Genomic DNA, 17365 nt, shown 5'->3' on the forward strand with positions numbered 1-17365 from the left:
ACTAGTTACCACCCAAGGAGCTGGTGTACTTCATAATTTTAGTTTGTTAACGATTTTTATTCCTATTTTGGTCGAATTGAGCTTCAGTGTTCGTTTACAGCTCCAAGTGCAGGTGAGAGTAAGTCAGAGGATGTGATCTGTCAATGTTCAACAGCAGCTTTAACTTACTTTAGAAAGCTCTGGTCAGCATGATTGAGCCTTTGCCTCAGGTTTGGTAAATAAAGGGTACGAGATAAAACTGGTGTATAATTTTGAAATGTGCGATTATTCATACTGAATTAGTTTTAGACCCAGATCTAAGTAATTATGCTTGTTTTGATGGTAACATTGTCATGATTCGTTGAAATGAAGCTTGCAAATGTGAAAAAAGCTGACTACATTTGCAATCATCATGTGCTGTTTATATTAACTGCGAGGCACTGCATGCATGACAATATGACCGGGGCTGAGCCCCCTAAAAGTTTGGTTCTAGAATCGCCCCTGGTTTTATACAAGACAGACATGAACTGGAAGAATCGACAGTGGACTGAAAACTGAACACATTACAAAGGCAAATTAAAATAATTTGTTCCTTTTCTTTTTGGGAAATGCGATTTGTATATTTGTGTAATAAGTTAATCTTGTAATATATTAAGGTCCCTAGGTTTATGCATTGTTTGTGTAAGCATGCCCGCATGTTCTTGTGTCATCTTTCAATCAATAAAAAAATAAAAATAATATTGTCTTTGTACCTTACTGCTTGGTATCAAGAAATGTTTTAATAAAAATAATCTCAACATTAGCTGATCGCAATAAGTTGCAAATTTTGAGCTAATCATATAATTGTTTTTTTTAACGCCACCACCTACAAAACCCAGTCAATCGTTTTAGAGCAGCTGTCAGCCTGAAGTACTTATATTCCTGTTAAGCTGATCATTATTATTATACTGTCAGCCATGCCTGATTTATGCGCTCAGATATTCTTTGAAATGAAGTTTGCTGCAGAAATGTTCCCTCTGCGTCATTTGTGTTGGACTGGAAGCAAAACGAGAGTCTGACACGAGTGAAGAGAAATTGTTTAAGTTATTTTCCCTTTTATACACTTTGTTTTCATTCGAGTGAACTCACAGCAACTCCCAGAAAGGACTCGGCAATGTTTGCTTGTTCTCTCTGTGTGAGCAACTCTGAGCGTCAGGGGTGGACGTGATATTTCAAACAGCACATCAGTGCGTTTATGTATTGGGTGCCCGGAAATTTTTCCAAATAAACACAGCTTGATTCAACCTGGGTGGGCAGACTTATCAAGCGACTAATTCTATAAACAGATGAGGGAATAACCCGGCACCTCATTGGTTGTTGGGCAGAGGAGGGGGACATGAGGGAGTTTCAGCGCAATGAAATTTTAATTAATGTGGGTGGGCTAAGAGCAGCACCGACTGTTTATGATGGACAATTTATTTCCCAGTGCAAAGTCAACATAACACAGCAAACGTACAACAATTATTAACATTTTTCTGGGGCCCTCATGAGGCTGGAGAGTCAGTCAGTGGAGGAGTGGAGCTGCGGGAGCAGGCTCAACTTTCCCCGGGACACACTGCGGCTTTCCCGCCGTCATGACTCTCTACCACGGCCGTCTGCCGTCGCTCGGTGTGACATCTTCGGCTTTGAGCCTGTCCGCCCCCCCGCTGATCTACCTGTACGGAGGCGACAGCGGCGGGGTCGTGCCCACCGCCCTGAGCTTCGTGCCGGCCCGCCAGGAGCCCCCGCAGAAGCCGCCCTACAGCTACATCGCGCTCATCGCCATGGCCATCAAGAGCGCACCGGAGCAGCGCGCCACGCTCAGCGGCATCTACCAGTTCATCATGGACCGATTCCCCTTCTATCACGACAACAAACAGGGCTGGCAGAACTCGATCCGTCACAACTTGTCCCTGAACGACTGCTTCATCAAGGTGCCCCGGGAGAAGGGCCGGCCGGGCAAAGGCAGCTACTGGACGTTGGACACCAAGTGTCTGGATATGTTTGAAAACGGCAACTACCGCCGGAGGAAGAGGAAGGCGAAGTGTCAGCAGGAAGCTCTGGACTCCAAGGCCACCGGGCACAAGCGCACCAAGGCCCCCGGGCAACCTAGGGACCCTCAGACCTCCCCGAAACATCAAGCTGGCTCGAGGGTAACAGAAGCACCCGCGAGGGATGAGGAGGAGGAGGCGAGGACGCCCGCAGACAGGAAACATATTCTTGGCGAGTTGAATCACGCGGAACAGCCGCAGAGCCCCTCCACGCAGAGACTTAAAGTGCCCCCCAACCAACACAGCAGTCAGGCCGCCGGCAGGGAGCTTCACGCCCCACAGCCCGAGCCGTGCTCCGCGCCGAAACGCGCTGCGCTGTGGACGGACGACGCTCATCTCCCAGACGAGACCCTTGACCCGAAATCAGAGGAGAGGAAGTCTGCGTTCAGCCAAAGAGAAAGAGGTCCTCTCTGCACCGTCAGCTGCGCAGGAAACACAAACTTGGCCGTACCTGCGCCAGACAGGCCGAAGGGGAACACACTGAGCAGGGACAAATCCAAAGGTTTCAGCATAGACAGTATTTTAGCGAAGAGCGAGGACGAAATACGAGGCAGCATCCTCGGCCTGCCGGCCGAGACATGCGCACAGGGCCAAAATCCGGCTTTCAGCGCGTCCGTGGTCCTCGGCGCGCGTCAGCATCAGTTGTATCAGATGGGATTCCCTTTCTGCTCTTACTTGTCGCTGTCCTACCCTGACAAAGTGCTGCATTTTAAATGACCGGCAGACTTTCGTGCGTTTTACGCACCAAACGCGTAAAAGTGTAAAGTCTGTGTTTAGCTTTACACGCAGAGACACGAAACAAGATCTCTGCCATCATCTACTTTAAAGTTCGGACAAAAATGAACAAAGAGCGTCAAGAAGACTTTTATCTTCATCTTTACGCATGCGTCATTTTCAGGTTTGTGATTATATTCAGTTTTTTCCTCCCAAATCTGTTGCTCCTCAGAAATTATGGCTGCACAAAACATAATGCTCAGTACAATAAAAGGATGTCGTCCCTGCCATGTAAATATTTACGGATATTCTCATATGCTACACTTTACTCATGATGGTGAAACCCCATAAAGCAAGAACAGTGCGTAATTTAAAAAAGAATTTTAATTGTCGTGACTGGGCCTGAAGATGCCGTACAATATGAAGTTTAGTACTCAGTAATGATGTAACCAAAACCTATTATTATTTTCCACTCTGCTCTGGATTTGAACATTTATTTTACTGCAAAATAAAATTTAGCCAAAAATGTTGACGTGATTTATTTTAAATTGTGGTACGAAAGAATAAATAGAAACACTGCTGGAAAACTGCACCTTTGTTTCCCCCCCGTTGTTTTAAGAAAAATGAGACGACGTGTTTGGTTTTGTTCATTTTCATTAAAGTTTATGAGTTTAAAAAATGAAATAAAACCCATATCAGGGCTTTCACCAACGGAAACATCAGCAGCAACAGAACTGAAAAACTGGACACTGCCTTGTAGTTTAAGGACAGACAGACATTCCATTATTAAAAGTTGATGCTTATCTAAAAAATTATAACAAAGTTTCATTGAAATCAAAAACATGTACCGTTTGAGAACAGAGAGATACATTGTGCATTTACAGAATTCATAAAAATTCAATTAATAAAAAAACATGAAAATGTTCTGGGGAAACCAGAGAATGTAACTTCATATTTGTGAACACAGCAAAGTATTTAAATCATGTTTTTCCAAGTTGAGCGGCAGTAAGAATGTGCGGTGATGGTGCTTTATTTCAGTGGAATGAGAGAGCAGAGGCAGCCGGGCAGTTTTTGGAGGGCAGCTTTATAAATAAACATCATGCTGTGCTGCTCCCTGGTATTTGTTGAGGAGGACCGGCCCACCTTTGCATTTCATACGGTGAGAAAAGATTATCGACCGCAATGAAATGCAGTGCGATGTGATAAAAGGAATCAAAAGGCTTCCAGGTGGAGGAGGAAGCATTCATATGAACAGTGCCGAGCACAGAAAACAATTGTAGATCATGATTATGATCAGTAAGAGACACATCCATATAGTTTCTTCCACATCCAGCATTCATCCAGAGTCTGAAGCATTTAGATCATTTTATGTTTGGAACCAGCGGTTTCAGCTTTTGCCCACAAAGGGTTTGATTATAGAGCAGTCCAGGCTGGATGGTGACCTTGTGAAGGTGAAGCTTAAAGTAATTTACCAGTATTTATACATACTGTACGTGTGGATATATTTGGCACAGCCACACAGATCTGTGTGTGAAGGTGTTCTCCTAAATACCTGCTTAAATCAGTGCAATCAGTCATATGGTACACCCTGTGCAAGGTGGCAACACCAGGTCCCCCAGGCGCCCCCAAAAGTCCACAGTTTACTTATCATTTCAGCCTAATGATGATGATATATTAGCACAGTTTAGGTTAAATACATAGACCTTAAGTGCTTTATTTTCTGCTGAGCTTATTTGTTTAAGTTTGTGTTTCAAAGTGTGTTTTAATCAACACCCAGAAAACCAGGAACCATCCGTCAGTGAAAATGGGGAAAATCTTTGTTTTACTGAAGTTCACATAATCCAGAGTTTCAGCTGCAGCTGTCAAATTCACCAAATCTAGGACTACAAAAAGAAACGGCATGTTTTTATTGTTTGCAGCGCTGACCATGACCTAAACTCAACGTCCATTTATCAGCTTTCCTTGGGCCTTTAACCATGTCTGAGGTCACCTGCAAACAACATTTAGAAACACGGTTTTTGGTTCAACTGTTTCCACATCAAGAATGAGTTTGTAAAAATCACAGTAAATAATAATAAAAAAATCTAAATCTCAAAGGAACCAAACAACAAAAACAGTAATAATCCTATATAATAATTTTCTCATGTTTAAACTTTTTGTATTTTTTAATTCTGGTACCTTTTTCTCATTTATATTATTACATTAAGAGTTAAAGCTAAAACTTCAAACAGCACGAAAGGCAAATGAACAAAACAAATTCTCACCATAAAGCTGAAATATTAATACTAAATCATAAAAGTGTAAAATACTTATGACTCCTCTCCAAACCAGCAGCTGTGATTCCATGCAGGTAAACGCAACGACACGCTGAAGCATTCACATAACTAACAGCTCAACACACTCCAGCTATTTTATTCATGCTCATGTGTTCATATAGAATTATGTAACACACAGCCTCATGTTTATTTAATTCTATATTTATACAAAACAATTATCATCATTTGTTGCAATCTATCTTATGTCTGTTTGCTCCATTAATACACAAGCTGGAGCAGTCTGCATCAGGCTGTAAATTCCCTCCTTGCATCCAGACAGATCCGGGCTGGAGTGTGACTGTTTCCTCAGGAATATCAAAATGATTTCTTCCACTTTCTCTTCTTTCAATTCAAGAAATTTTGAGCGCTCTCTCAATGGAGGAATTCTTCCAAAAATAATTAAATCTGGATCTGGATCAACAACAAAAGTTAATCACTTCTACACTGTAAAAAATCAAACGTGCAGTTGTTGAGCTTACAGTCATTTCTTTCACAATTCAACAATAAAAGTTCAGTTGGCCCATAAACTCAAATACATTAAGGGTTTCAACTAATCATTTAACGTTTTGGAGCAAAAGTTGGTCTCAGATGAAATTTATTGCTGGCAAAATGAATGAATTCAAGTTTTACATGAGTTGAAGCTGTTGGCGCCTTTCTGTGCCTGAGTACGCATGCGCATCTCATATTTTTGGATGCTACGGGGTCTACTTTGCGCTTTTGCAAGGACTGAAAGCCACCTGCCCGTCTGCCTTAATGAGAACGTGAGGCTAGGAGCTGGATAGATCGTTCATCTCAAGTTTCTAAAGGCAAGTAATGTTTCTTTTATTATATCAGACAGTATATGTTTGAACAGTCTCAATTTGTCTGTTAGAAATATCACAACTGAAGTTCTTCGTATTTTTCCGAAACTTAGCATAGCATTACTTTCTTGGCTAAGAAGCCTTGTGGCTTATGGGTATGTGTTTACTATATCATTTAAGATTCCATGTCACAAACCAATGAAAATCCGACAAACTTCGCTACTAAAGAGGCGCGCTCATATCTGACAAGCCTCCGCGACACCCCCTATGCGTATTTCATGAAGTGCAGTCTGTGGCCGCCATACCACCGAACGAAACAAAATAGGCTGGCTCACTCATGACCAACGGCAGCAACCCCCCGCCGCTATTTAAAATAAAATAAAATAAAGTTCGGGGCGCCTGCTGCCATGTTGTTTAATTTGTTCGAATCACATCTAGCCAATAAAATGTGTGCTTTAGTTTCTGTGTGAACGGGGTGGTGGAGTCCTCATGGCCAGCGAGCTCCACTAAATGAAATATGAGATGTGACAATATAGTTTATATCGATATAGTCTACATTATCATTATACTCGTGGAGCCGCAAGTTTGCCTCTCTTTCGTCCACTTTTGTCTCTACGCTGTGTTACTCCGCCTCTCTCCTTCACTGAACACAACTCCCCCTCCCCCATCGCTTCACCTGCAGGCAACGACAAGATGGACACGGCAGCTATCAAAGAGGAGCTGGTCGGTAAAAAGAAAACATTTGAAGATGACTATTTTAGTGCTGTCAGCGTAAAGTTAATGCCATAACTGCATTAACGGGGCAAATCTCCGTTAACTAGTTACCGCGGATCACCCCGTGCGTGGGGCTGGGTGGCGTTAGTGAGCTAACCGGGCTAACGCGTTGACGCACGGCCTAAAATCCTTTCATCTCAAAAATCGACAGTCTGCCTTATGTATGAATTCTGGTTGTGCTTACTGACCTCGAACCAATTTTATGTGGTACACAGCTTAAAAAAATATGTCAAAAAATGTTTTGGTACGACTTTGGTAAGCTATGAAGCTGCACTGCTTGATGGATTGTTGGAGCATTACGGCTACCGAGGAGCCTCGCAGAGTGATACGTACTCTGCTTCAACGTAATATTACCATATTATGTGTGTAAGGACCATAAATGGCACCTGTAAGAGACACGGTTACAAAGAGAATTTCAAACTCCAGGCTGTCAGTTGCGCAGTAGAACTTGGAAACAGAGCAGCTGCAAAATCTGTCTTTGTTATTATGCTCAGCATCTTTTATTTTACATTTTGACTGCACAATTGTGAGCTTTTTGTTATGCACAAAACAACATTGTTTTGGTTTATTTATGGAGCACCATTAATAAATGCACTGATAATTTAAACAGATGCTTCAGGAGTTTTATCCCACTCATACTCTCAATCCAATGTTTGTCATTCTAAGTTGTAAAACCAATCACACAAAATTATCCTTGGCTTACATAATACATCCCAGTATACTGTTGGTGCATTCCATGTAGAATACAATTTGTTAATAATAAATTAAATAAATTAAACATTTGATGTAATGTATGTTTTGTAAATTATTTGTTTTACTGTGTTTCACATGGCATTTTACAAGGCAGAATCAGCTCACTTTAGTGAGCCAAAAAAATTCTTAAGTAATGTCAGGAAGCTGGTATTTTATTTTAAAACTAATTGCTATTTTTATTTATTTAGAGAATTAAAAGCCAACTCCAGACCACTGCTTGTCCTGATTTATGAGGGACTGATGAGGAGTTGGTAAGGAGAGGAATCAGAACAGGAGTGCCTGCCCCCCGCCCCAAACACATTATCAGGTAATGTAACTTTGGTAATTTGAGATTAATTCAGGTTTCTTTTGAATTGTTGACACTGTCCTCTCTTCTCATTATAGCTTTTGTATGCAGTGCCAGTTCTGCTCTTTTGTCTGTTCAAGCCAAGAAGTACTCTTAAGACATCACCAGCTACGACATAGAAGAGGATTTCATTTGCCCTGTGTTTACAGTGACTGCGTCTGTTCGTTCAGGACACGAGGGGCATTGAAGTCTCACCTCAGCAGATCACACAACAGGGCTAAGAAAAGGCAGGAGATCTCAACATTTTTTTGTGATTTTTGTGAATTTAAGGAAAACTGCTCACAGCATACATTTATTTCACATATTTTAAGGCACTTAAAAAAAATCAGACTGTATCCTGTCCTTTCCAAAAATGTGACTATGCTACCAACAATTTAACAACCTTTACGTCACACACAAGCAGAAAGCACAAAAACTCAAAAGATATAAAAAACTGTATTAGACTGATTTCTCATGCAAATGCATGTCCTAGTGAAAGTAGCTCCCCTGATAAATCCTTAAATACCTCTCAGGAGCCAGAGACATTACCAAGTGGTTCAGGTGTAGCATCAAGTGATAAAGAGGACAATGAGTTTGTAGATTACCAATGTCTTGAACATAAAATAGCTAGACTTTTTCTATGCATGCAAACATTGTTACATGTTTCTAAAAGTGCTTTGCAGAGAATTATTGAGGAAATTAGTGACATTTTAAAATTTTCTCAGGTTCATTCATTTCAAAGAATCAAACAGGTGCTTGCTTAACAGAACATTGAGGCAGATGATGATGTAATTAAAAATATAAATGATGCACTTTTCAAAACCAACCCATTAATTATCTCAACAGAACCAAAAGGTGAAGAAGAGGGATAAGAACATGGCACTCATCACCCAAAAGATGGACATCACATTCTCTCTCAGGAGGAAAGAAGTTGTGGAGATGCAGCCCTTGGTCAAGGAAATGCAGCTCAGATGGCCAGCTCTCTTCTTGAAAGAACAGGTAAGATAATCTCTTAAATATTTAAAGGAAAACTTCCGTTTTTTTCTTCTTCCCTTTTTCCCCAGTGTGGTCTTATTTCTAAAATTGAAAACGTTCATTTATTCACCCAGAAAAATTTCAAGGCATTTGGAGTTGTTAGAAAGAAATTTTAATCCCAATGTTACGAGTCAGTCGTTTTGCAAGAGAGAGCTGAGCCACGGTTATGGGGAAAGGATTCACTGAGACAACTAAGAAATGCCTGAATTAAGCCAAAAACCACTCTGGAGGGATTTTAATCTAAGGAAATAACATTAAAATGTGTTTAAAAGCTCCAAAAAGTTGATTTTACATGATATAGGACCTTTACAATTCCTTCTGAACAACTCCAAATGCCTCGAAACTTGTCTGGGTGAGTAAATGAACGTGAGCTCCATTTCTTGTGCCCTTGAGAAGCATCTGTTTGTATCACTCCAATATCTTGTAGAAAAGGTTGAAGGCTACCGTTGAGCTAACAATGCAGAACAATAAAATATAAAAAAATACTTGGCTCTAAAAATATGAACTCTATTGAAGTGAAATCTATTTACTTGTCAACTTGCTGTGTATAATAACGGATTGCTTTTATTTCGCTCTTCTCTGGGCACCCAAAGCGCTTTATAATTCCACTACTCACTCACTCACTCTCACATTCACACATCGGTGCAGGGAAACCACAGTTGTAGCCACAGCTGCCCTGGGGTAGACTGACAGAAGTGACGCTGCCATATCGCGCCACTGGCCCCTCTGGCCAACACCAGTAAGCGGTGGGGTAAAGGGTCTTTCCCAAGGACACAACGACCAGGACAGAGAGAGCTGGGGATAGAACCAGCATCCTTCCGGTTACAGATGAGCTTCCCAACCCCCTGAACCACGGTCGCCGCAATGACTTGTCTTCACTGGGCATCTAGAATCTTTTGGTGCTGACCCTTAGCGGGCAACAGCCATGAAACTCACAGAACAGGATTGAGAAAGTCACTTACGTGTTATGAAAGTATACAAATTTGACCACAGGATGTTATTCTTACTTCATTTCTACATAACTATAAAATTAATGGAATTTTTTCAATGAATTTAAAATACAATTTATTGATTTATTTCTTTTCTGCAATACATCCTGTAACAATTGAAACCATTATTTTGTCTTATCAACATTTGATTAGGTATTCTATAGACTTACTGTAAAATCTGCCGATCAGATTTTTCTTGTTTTTTGTTTTTTTTTTAATACGTCAGTTATAATTTGTACCACCACTACCACTAAAAGAAAAAAAAAATCCAATCAAGGCCTGACCAATAGATCAACCGAGACTAACTAAATGTTTTGAAATTAAGCTCTTTTAACCAAATTTGAAAACAATGTGATTTTTATATAATGTACCTTTAAAAGTTTTCTTCTATATTTTTTTTTGTTGCTTTGTAGATTTGTGCGGAATTCTCACGCATTACCACCAAGGATCTCATGGGGACCTTCATGACTGCCCTCGACACTTACTCACTTCGGCTGATTAAGCTGTATCGAATTAGAAAAGCTGCTTTCCGCAATGACATGGATTCCCTGTTGCAGAAGTTTGATGAACAGGTAATATATAAAAATGTATTTGTGTCTGGTTTATGAGGAACCTGAAGTTCCCACTGTAACGAAAGATACTTTATTAAATATTTACTAAATTGATGTAAAAATTGTTAGTTTTCAAAAAGTGTGTCCTGAATGGGATTACAAGCTAACAAGCAGCGCTGTTTGGCAGATTGCAGGTAATGACAGACAGTTCAACTCTCATCCCACTCATGGCACTTTTTGTTATAAATGTTGTAATAAGTGTGCTACATTTGTTGCACATCAAAATTACTTAAAAAATAAATAAATAAAAAAAACTGACAAAAACATGACCAATTATCTGTAATAACTCATTTCAACATCTTATTTCTTAAGGCTGTATTTTGAGCAACAACACTTAATGTGTTTTAAAAACAAAATGGTAGGTTTATAAATGAGACTGAGTCTTATTTGATTTCCTTGTTTTTTTTTTCCTTGTTTTAGGTCTCAAACATAGTCCAGCATCGACGAACCATCAGTTTGGAAGGGTTACCTTCCATATTTTTCCATATATTCCATATATTTGTTCGCGACGACGAGACCAAACTCTTCTTAACATGTCTGGTGAGTATGCAAATCTACTCAATCTTCAGTTTTGGTTTTCAGAGACTTATATGTACTGTTGTTTTTTATTTTGCATAGGATACAGATCCAGTTGAGAGGGCAACCCGAGGTGTTACGGTGGGCATCCTCACTGTTCTGGAGGACTACGTGGGACCCAACTCGCAGTCCACAGTGGTCAACACTGCCATTGTTTTGGAAGAGGACATTATTCTTGATGATCTGCCAGACCTTCCCACTGCCTTTGCCTACTTGTTTGGCCTACTTTATGGGCTCAACATGGAGTTTCCCAAAGAACTCAAGTACACATTTGAAGCTGTGCAACACATTTTTATGGAGTTGACATCTACCTGTTCCCAGAGGATAAGAAGCTTCAAAACCAAGCTCTTAACCAAAGTCTAACCTATTTGACAACATGTTCAACTCAAATGCAACTTGTGTAAAACAGAATGGCAATTTGTTTTGATTTACTGTTTTTGGGTTTCGTGGCAAGTTGCTCTGAAAAAAGTTAATTTCTGTCTTTAAGAAAACGGTAAGGTGCAGAAAGTTCTGAATCAATGTCTTCTGTTCTAACTTTACTTAATGTAGCTTGCATGGCTGATTGCAGATTTCATGTATAACATGTTATTATAAAATGTTGAAAGGTTTTATTCTAACTTGAGCTGTTTTAAAAAATTTTATAATCTGGTTTTAGGTACATTTGTATTAGTTTTATAACAAATGTGGCGCGATACTGAACTTCACAGGAAATTGGAGTGTTGATACCATTACTATTAAAAGACAAGTGGTGGAAAAATTTGTTTGAAAGTTGTTAGCTGTATGGAAACCAGGAAGTTGTTCACATCCTGCCATCTGATGTTTTGAATCTGTTTGTTAGTGACTATCTATCAAGATAGGTTTGATATTCTGTCTGACAACACCACCTTTAAAATTGGATGAGTAACATTTGTTACAAAAATTTGACTTTTTTTGTGTTTTTGGAAGGACTTTATTTGTGGCTGAATGTTGTCAGTATGTTAAAAATGGCTGATCTCAAAAGTCAACATTGTCAGTGGTGCAGTTGTGTTTGAACACAAAGTTATTTGAAAATCAACTGTGTAAACATTCATTGGTACAACAGGGAGCACCTCATGAAAACTATGAAAGATACTTTTTCTAAACTTTAGGAAATTGATTGGCAAAACAAAAAAAATGTTGTGTAAACTTTAGGAAATACGTTGCCAAAACTAAAACTAATACCTTGTGTAAACTTTAGGAAATACGTTGCAAAAACAATAAAATATGAGTTGAGAAAAAGGACAATTATTAATTTTGTCAACACAAAAACATTAGCTAAAGCAACTTATCACCTAAACTTGAAATTATAAGTTATCCATCAGAACCTAAAAACGTAAATGCAGTCGGTTGCCTTGAGTTTTTAAGTTTTAGCAACGTTTTTTTTTTTACAGTGTACATTTCTCCAAAAGCAGCTTCAGATGTTCAAATGCATCAAGAACTTTTTGAGTAAACTTATAGAAGAAGAATCAGCCCTATTATCTCCACCCCTCTGTGGAGATAATAAGGACATCAGTCCTTTGCAATCCTGCAATTTGTAACATAATAACTTTGATCTGTATTTTTTTTTTAATGACAGAAAATGAAGGGCGTTTTCTGGTGTGTGTGTGGTTGGGGGGAGGGGGGGGGGGTTTCTAATATAACACATCCTGGAAAGTGTTTGGAAACGAACACATTTCTGCCATGATTGCAATCGGTTATTAAAATGCAACCTGCTTGATTTTCTAAACGCTTCAGTCCGTAGCGCACTCAGAGGTGGTACGACAGTGACTAAGCTGGACGCAGCATTTGTCCTGCTTCCTGTCTGCTGGGTGACGTGTGGCTGACGCACTCGTTTTTATAAGGTTGCTATTCACTTGAAAATTTACAGCTTTTGAAACAAAAGTGTCATTTATTGCTGAAGCGTTTTAAATTATGGAGACAAAGAGACTTCTTGTATTTCAAACTTCTCACAAGTATCTCTCATCCTTGCAGCCTGATTTTATCCATGTTAGACTGAAACAAAGTGTATTTAGCATTCCCGCCTTTAAAAAATAAAACACCTCACGTGCAAACATCTAAGATTTAAAATAAGGTTAGAATTATTGTGAAATATCACCTCATAAGTCTTCTTCACTGTGCACTGACCGTAGTCACTGGCTTCATACCTGCAGGAGCAACAAGGTCATGTAAGTGCCAAAGACTGCAGTTCCTCGAATGTCCACTTGAGGCCGTCTCCTCAAAAATGAGGCAACTCCCGTGTAACATGTTCATGTTTACAGCAGAAATAAAGACATTTACAGCCTGGATTAAAAACTACATCGAGTCACTGAACTGAATGTCCTGAAGGTGTTTGTGCTGCCGGAGCCTTTTGGACCATTTTACTGAATTATCTGACAAATAAAATGACTTGCTGTGAGGTGCAGGTATTTGTGTCCGCGTGTTGCCCCCAAACAGTTTATGATCGTAGCTTGATAACCAAGCTTGCTAGCATTAGCTGATAACTTCTACCTACAACAGCTGCGCGTGGCGTGGGTGCAAGGAACGTCACGGCGGTGACAGAGGCCGTATTTTCTGGATTTACTTCTCAGCAGGGCTCAGCTTACCTGGAAGAAGTGACGAGTTTAACGTACAGACACAGCTTGTGTTTCCTGGTTTCACCGCTAATGCTAACAGCTGAATAACAACCCTGCGTTTGCTCTGGACCGGGAGTCATAAATAGCTAATGAGAAGCCTTTTAAGGTCTGATGGTGCTGAAAGTCCCAAACGAGGGTCTGTGAGCGACTTGTTGTAGAATGACACCTGCAGGAAATCAGAGCGCTGTGCTGACAGCATCATTACAAACACAGAGCAGCCATGTCTAAATATAGGCCCGCCGCTCAGACTCACACTCCGCTGAAAAAGCTGCACTGTTTGAGGCTAGCGCTGTGCAAATCAGGAATGTTTGCTTGAAATAAATAAACTTGCCCACATTTGAGGAGAGGAACTCACAATCACAAGCATTTCCTGTGTATAGGATTCTTTTGGTCGGACGTGTAAATAAAACATGATGAAAACCTCAGAAGGGAAAGATGGCGAGAGAGGAGTGGAAAGAAGAGGAGTGACTGGACTCGACGCTCGGGCTCTCCGAGGTCTGGGTGCGTTTCATACCGACACATAAACCAGCGTAATTGGCTCCGCTGGTTCCTCGTCCTCCAGCGATTTCCAAAGTCTTCTGAAAACAAAGCTGATTAATAAATGTTGGTTATCTGATGGTGTCTGTGAGTGTTTGAACAGTAAGAGATCCTCCTGAGAAAGCAACTCAGACAAAAGGGAAATCCTGTCGCTTCTATTTATTATGCGAGAAAACAAACTTTGCTGATGGGCCGTGGTCACAGATCTTTAACATGCACGGAGCCAGCATTGGCACCGGGCTGAACTCTGCAGCAGGGACCTGGAGGTGGCTTCCAGTCCCTTCCTGTGAGAGGCTTTAGGATTGTGGACTATGCAGGATTTGCTCATCAGAGCAACTATGTGACACATTTCTTTTGAATGGAGCTCGTCATTGTCCTTTATGTCATCCTTCAGTCAAAGTGACATCGTCTTTAGATTGAATAAAATCGTGACTGGATTCGTGACTCCGTCCAGAAGAGCAGCGCAGACGGAAAAACCCCACAAAACCGCACTAATCATCCCACCATGTGGTTTGCGGCTCTGTGTTTCCATAAATGCATCTTGCCTCATTTTGCATACCGTTGTGTTTGTTTTTGTGTATCTTCTGTGTCTAGTTTTGTGTTTCTTTATGGCTTTTTATGTGTTTTGTACATCATTGTGGTCTTTTTGTTTGTCTATGACGTCCTTTTTTGTCCTTTTTTGGTCAATTTTTGTCTCATTTTGGTGTGTGGGTCATTCTGAGACTAAATCTGTTTTGCATTTGCTTTTTGAGCTTATGTTTGTACTCGTCTTTTTTTGTAATTGTTTCACTCATTTTAACTTCTTATCACATTATTTCATCCATCTGCATGTCTTTATTTGGCAGCTAACTTTGGTCAGTGTGTGGTTGTTTGATGTCTGACTTTGTGTCTTTTTCAGGTCCCTGTCTTTGTCTTTGCGTTTGTTTTACATCAGTTTCAAGTGGTTTTGCATTTTTTTTGTCTCTTTGTGGACATTTTGTGATCACTGTGTCTGTGGTTGTTTTCACATCTTTGTTGTTTTGTGTCATTTTAAGTCCTTTCTGTTTCTGAGGTTGTTTTTCCTTTTCTGTTTTTTTTGTCTCTGTGTATTCTAAGAAATAAAAACAGTCTAACCCTTAAATCATTTTCGATTGTTGTCATGTCACACATTGTTCTTCACATTTCTATTCTTATTGTCAAAATCTCTTTAATCTGTCCTCTTCCTTCACTCTTTTTCTTTCTACCAGCCATAAAGGTAATGCATGTTTCCTTGGTCAGGACTGATTTTTTCCTTTTATTGAATCCAAACAAAGCAGAAGAGAAGGCATCACTTCCTGTCTGACAGAGCAGAAACACCCACCAGACCGTTGGTGTGTTTAGAACATTAAATGTAGAAGCTTTCATCAGGTTGAATTACTGTTCTGTTTAATAATCCATCGTACAGGACAGAGCAGCAAAATGGACTCATATTTATATGAAAGGGTTTCAGGTCGGCCCACGAAGACGTCCAAGGAAAGTGAGTGCAAAATTTACAAATGCTGAAAACTGAACAGAAATGATTTTATTGCCTGAGCGAGTTCTCTTTCAAATGGGCATGCAGAGTTTACTGTGCTTGTTTCATCTCAAACTTGTTACTTGGAAGAAGCAATCTAACCTTTCCTCCACCAACAAGTTAACATTTGCTTTAGCCTCACAGTAAAATGTGTCAACAGCAACTTTGCTCTCCAGTGTTAAACATATTTTTGTAATAGGGTTCTCATTAAATTATGAAATGCTTCTTTGTTTTCTATTGGCTCGCCCTGGCCTCATGTCTAATGTTTCTCAACTATAAAACCGTTGACCTGACTTTTGGTTCACATGTTCTTCCTCCCTCCTCCGGCTGAGTTGTAATCACTGTGATTCACACGGCACTAACTACACAGGACTTTAGCCAAACTGCATAACTCAGTTGTTATTGTGGCAAATAATAATCTAGTTCAATAAATCTTTAATTAAATCAATGTGGTGCAAAGGTGTCTCAATCAAATAAAATACATATTTCTCTGGAGTTTCAGGCTGCAGTGCTTTTTCTGAAGTGTGTATCTGCTAACTTACACGGAACATTTCTGTGTTGTTCCACAGTTCTGTGTTGCATATCATGGTAACCCTACAAGCATGCTCTCCATATGTGAATGTGTTTAATATGACGGGGATTAGAGCTGATCAAAGCACCAAAGCAGGGTTGGACCCAAATAATAATACAGACCACTCTGTTCACACAAACCTCCACAGCCTAACAATATTTAGATCTGTCGGTGTCATGCGTTTTACTAATATTACTACCATATAGTAAAATATAAAGAAATTCATCTTTAATTAGCGCGTAAATGAATCTCGAAATGCACATGCACAGTGATGGAGAAACTCTGTAACCTTTGTGTGCACCAGCTGCTTGAAAAGAACAGTTTTTATTACGTTTGTTACCAACATCATGGCAAAGTTTCATTTTCAGATATTACCTTTACACTGACATGTGCGCAGGAGTTATCCAGGATGGAGGCAAATGTGTGTGAACACTGAGGTTTCAGTGCCAGCAAAAGTTCAACTTAATCACAGGCAGAGATGGGCAGTAACGCGTTACAAGTAGGGCTGCCACAAACGATTATTTTGATAGTCAACTAGTCACTGATTATTTTTGCGATTAGTCGACTAATCAGATCATCATCCATTGGAGGTAAAACGTACAGCTTATTGCACCAGCAGCATCTGCTCTTATATAACTATCATTAGCTTACAGCTTTAACTGTTTAAGGTCTGTGCTAACTAAAAATAAAGACAAGATGATAGTTTATTAAATTTTAATGAAATTTGCAGATTGTTTCGGTGAAGTTTAATAAACTCCTTGCTATCTAAAATATAACAGGACACCGGAGTATATTCTCGAGCATCTCACACTTCTGATGATCAGCTGTCTGCTTGATGTTTATTCAGCTGTGTAAAAACTATAACTTTAATCTCAGCCAAACCGATTTACTCAGGAACAAATTGTAACCGAGGACAAGGGATGAGTAAACGGGGCAAAGAAATAATTGATCATTTATTTATTACATGAGTTAAACATACAAATTCCCAGTCGTTTCCAAACAGGACTTACAACACATCCTGCTGATATCCCAGCTGCACATGAGACTTACCACACAAACTGTGCAAAATAACACTACAACCCGTCACACCCCGCTTAGTGACACTGCAATCGTGGCACACACTGCAAACAATTCGGGTCTCAGCGCAGCTGGGAAT

The 17365-nt window shown here is 40.0% G+C and overlaps 1 protein-coding gene and 2 long non-coding RNA genes across 4 annotated transcripts; 2 read left to right on the forward strand and 1 right to left on the reverse strand.

Moving 5' to 3' along the window:
* The first annotated feature begins 790 nt into the window (after positions 1-790).
* foxl1 (forkhead box L1) lies at positions 791-3361 on the forward strand. Its single transcript, XM_082541134.1, has one exon. The coding sequence runs from the start codon at positions 1593-1595 to the stop codon at positions 2763-2765; it is 1173 nt and encodes a 390-aa protein (XP_082397260.1). The 5' UTR covers positions 791-1592; the 3' UTR covers positions 2766-3361.
* Positions 3362-3368: 7 nt separating this feature from the next.
* LOC309711106 lies at positions 3369-14833 on the reverse strand. The gene is made up of 3 exons (XR_014277886.1): positions 13541-14833; positions 13054-13102; positions 3369-5488 (listed from the first exon to the last, which is right to left on the reverse strand). It is a non-coding gene; the product is annotated as an uncharacterized lncRNA (long non-coding RNA).
* Positions 5547-10834, forward strand: LOC309711597. 2 transcript variants are annotated; one of them, XR_014278026.1, is made up of 6 exons: positions 5551-5883; positions 7593-7711; positions 7789-7977; positions 8576-8728; positions 10167-10325; positions 10785-10834. It is a non-coding gene; the product is annotated as an uncharacterized lncRNA (long non-coding RNA). The 2 variants fall into 2 exon arrangements; XR_014278025.1 differs by having other exon boundaries at positions 5547-5883; positions 7789-8728.
* Positions 14834-17365: the final 2532 nt, after the last annotated feature.

The sequence above is a fragment of the Aulonocara stuartgranti genome (assembly GCF_965226115.1).
Source record: "Aulonocara stuartgranti genome assembly, chromosome: 7".
In the NCBI taxonomy this organism is placed as follows: Eukaryota; Metazoa; Chordata; class Actinopteri; order Cichliformes; family Cichlidae; genus Aulonocara; species Aulonocara stuartgranti.

Coding starts and splice junctions, on each gene's coding strand:
- foxl1 (XM_082541134.1), top strand. CDS start 1,593: ATGACTCTCTACCACGGCCGTCTGCCGTCGCTCGGTGTGACATCTTCG.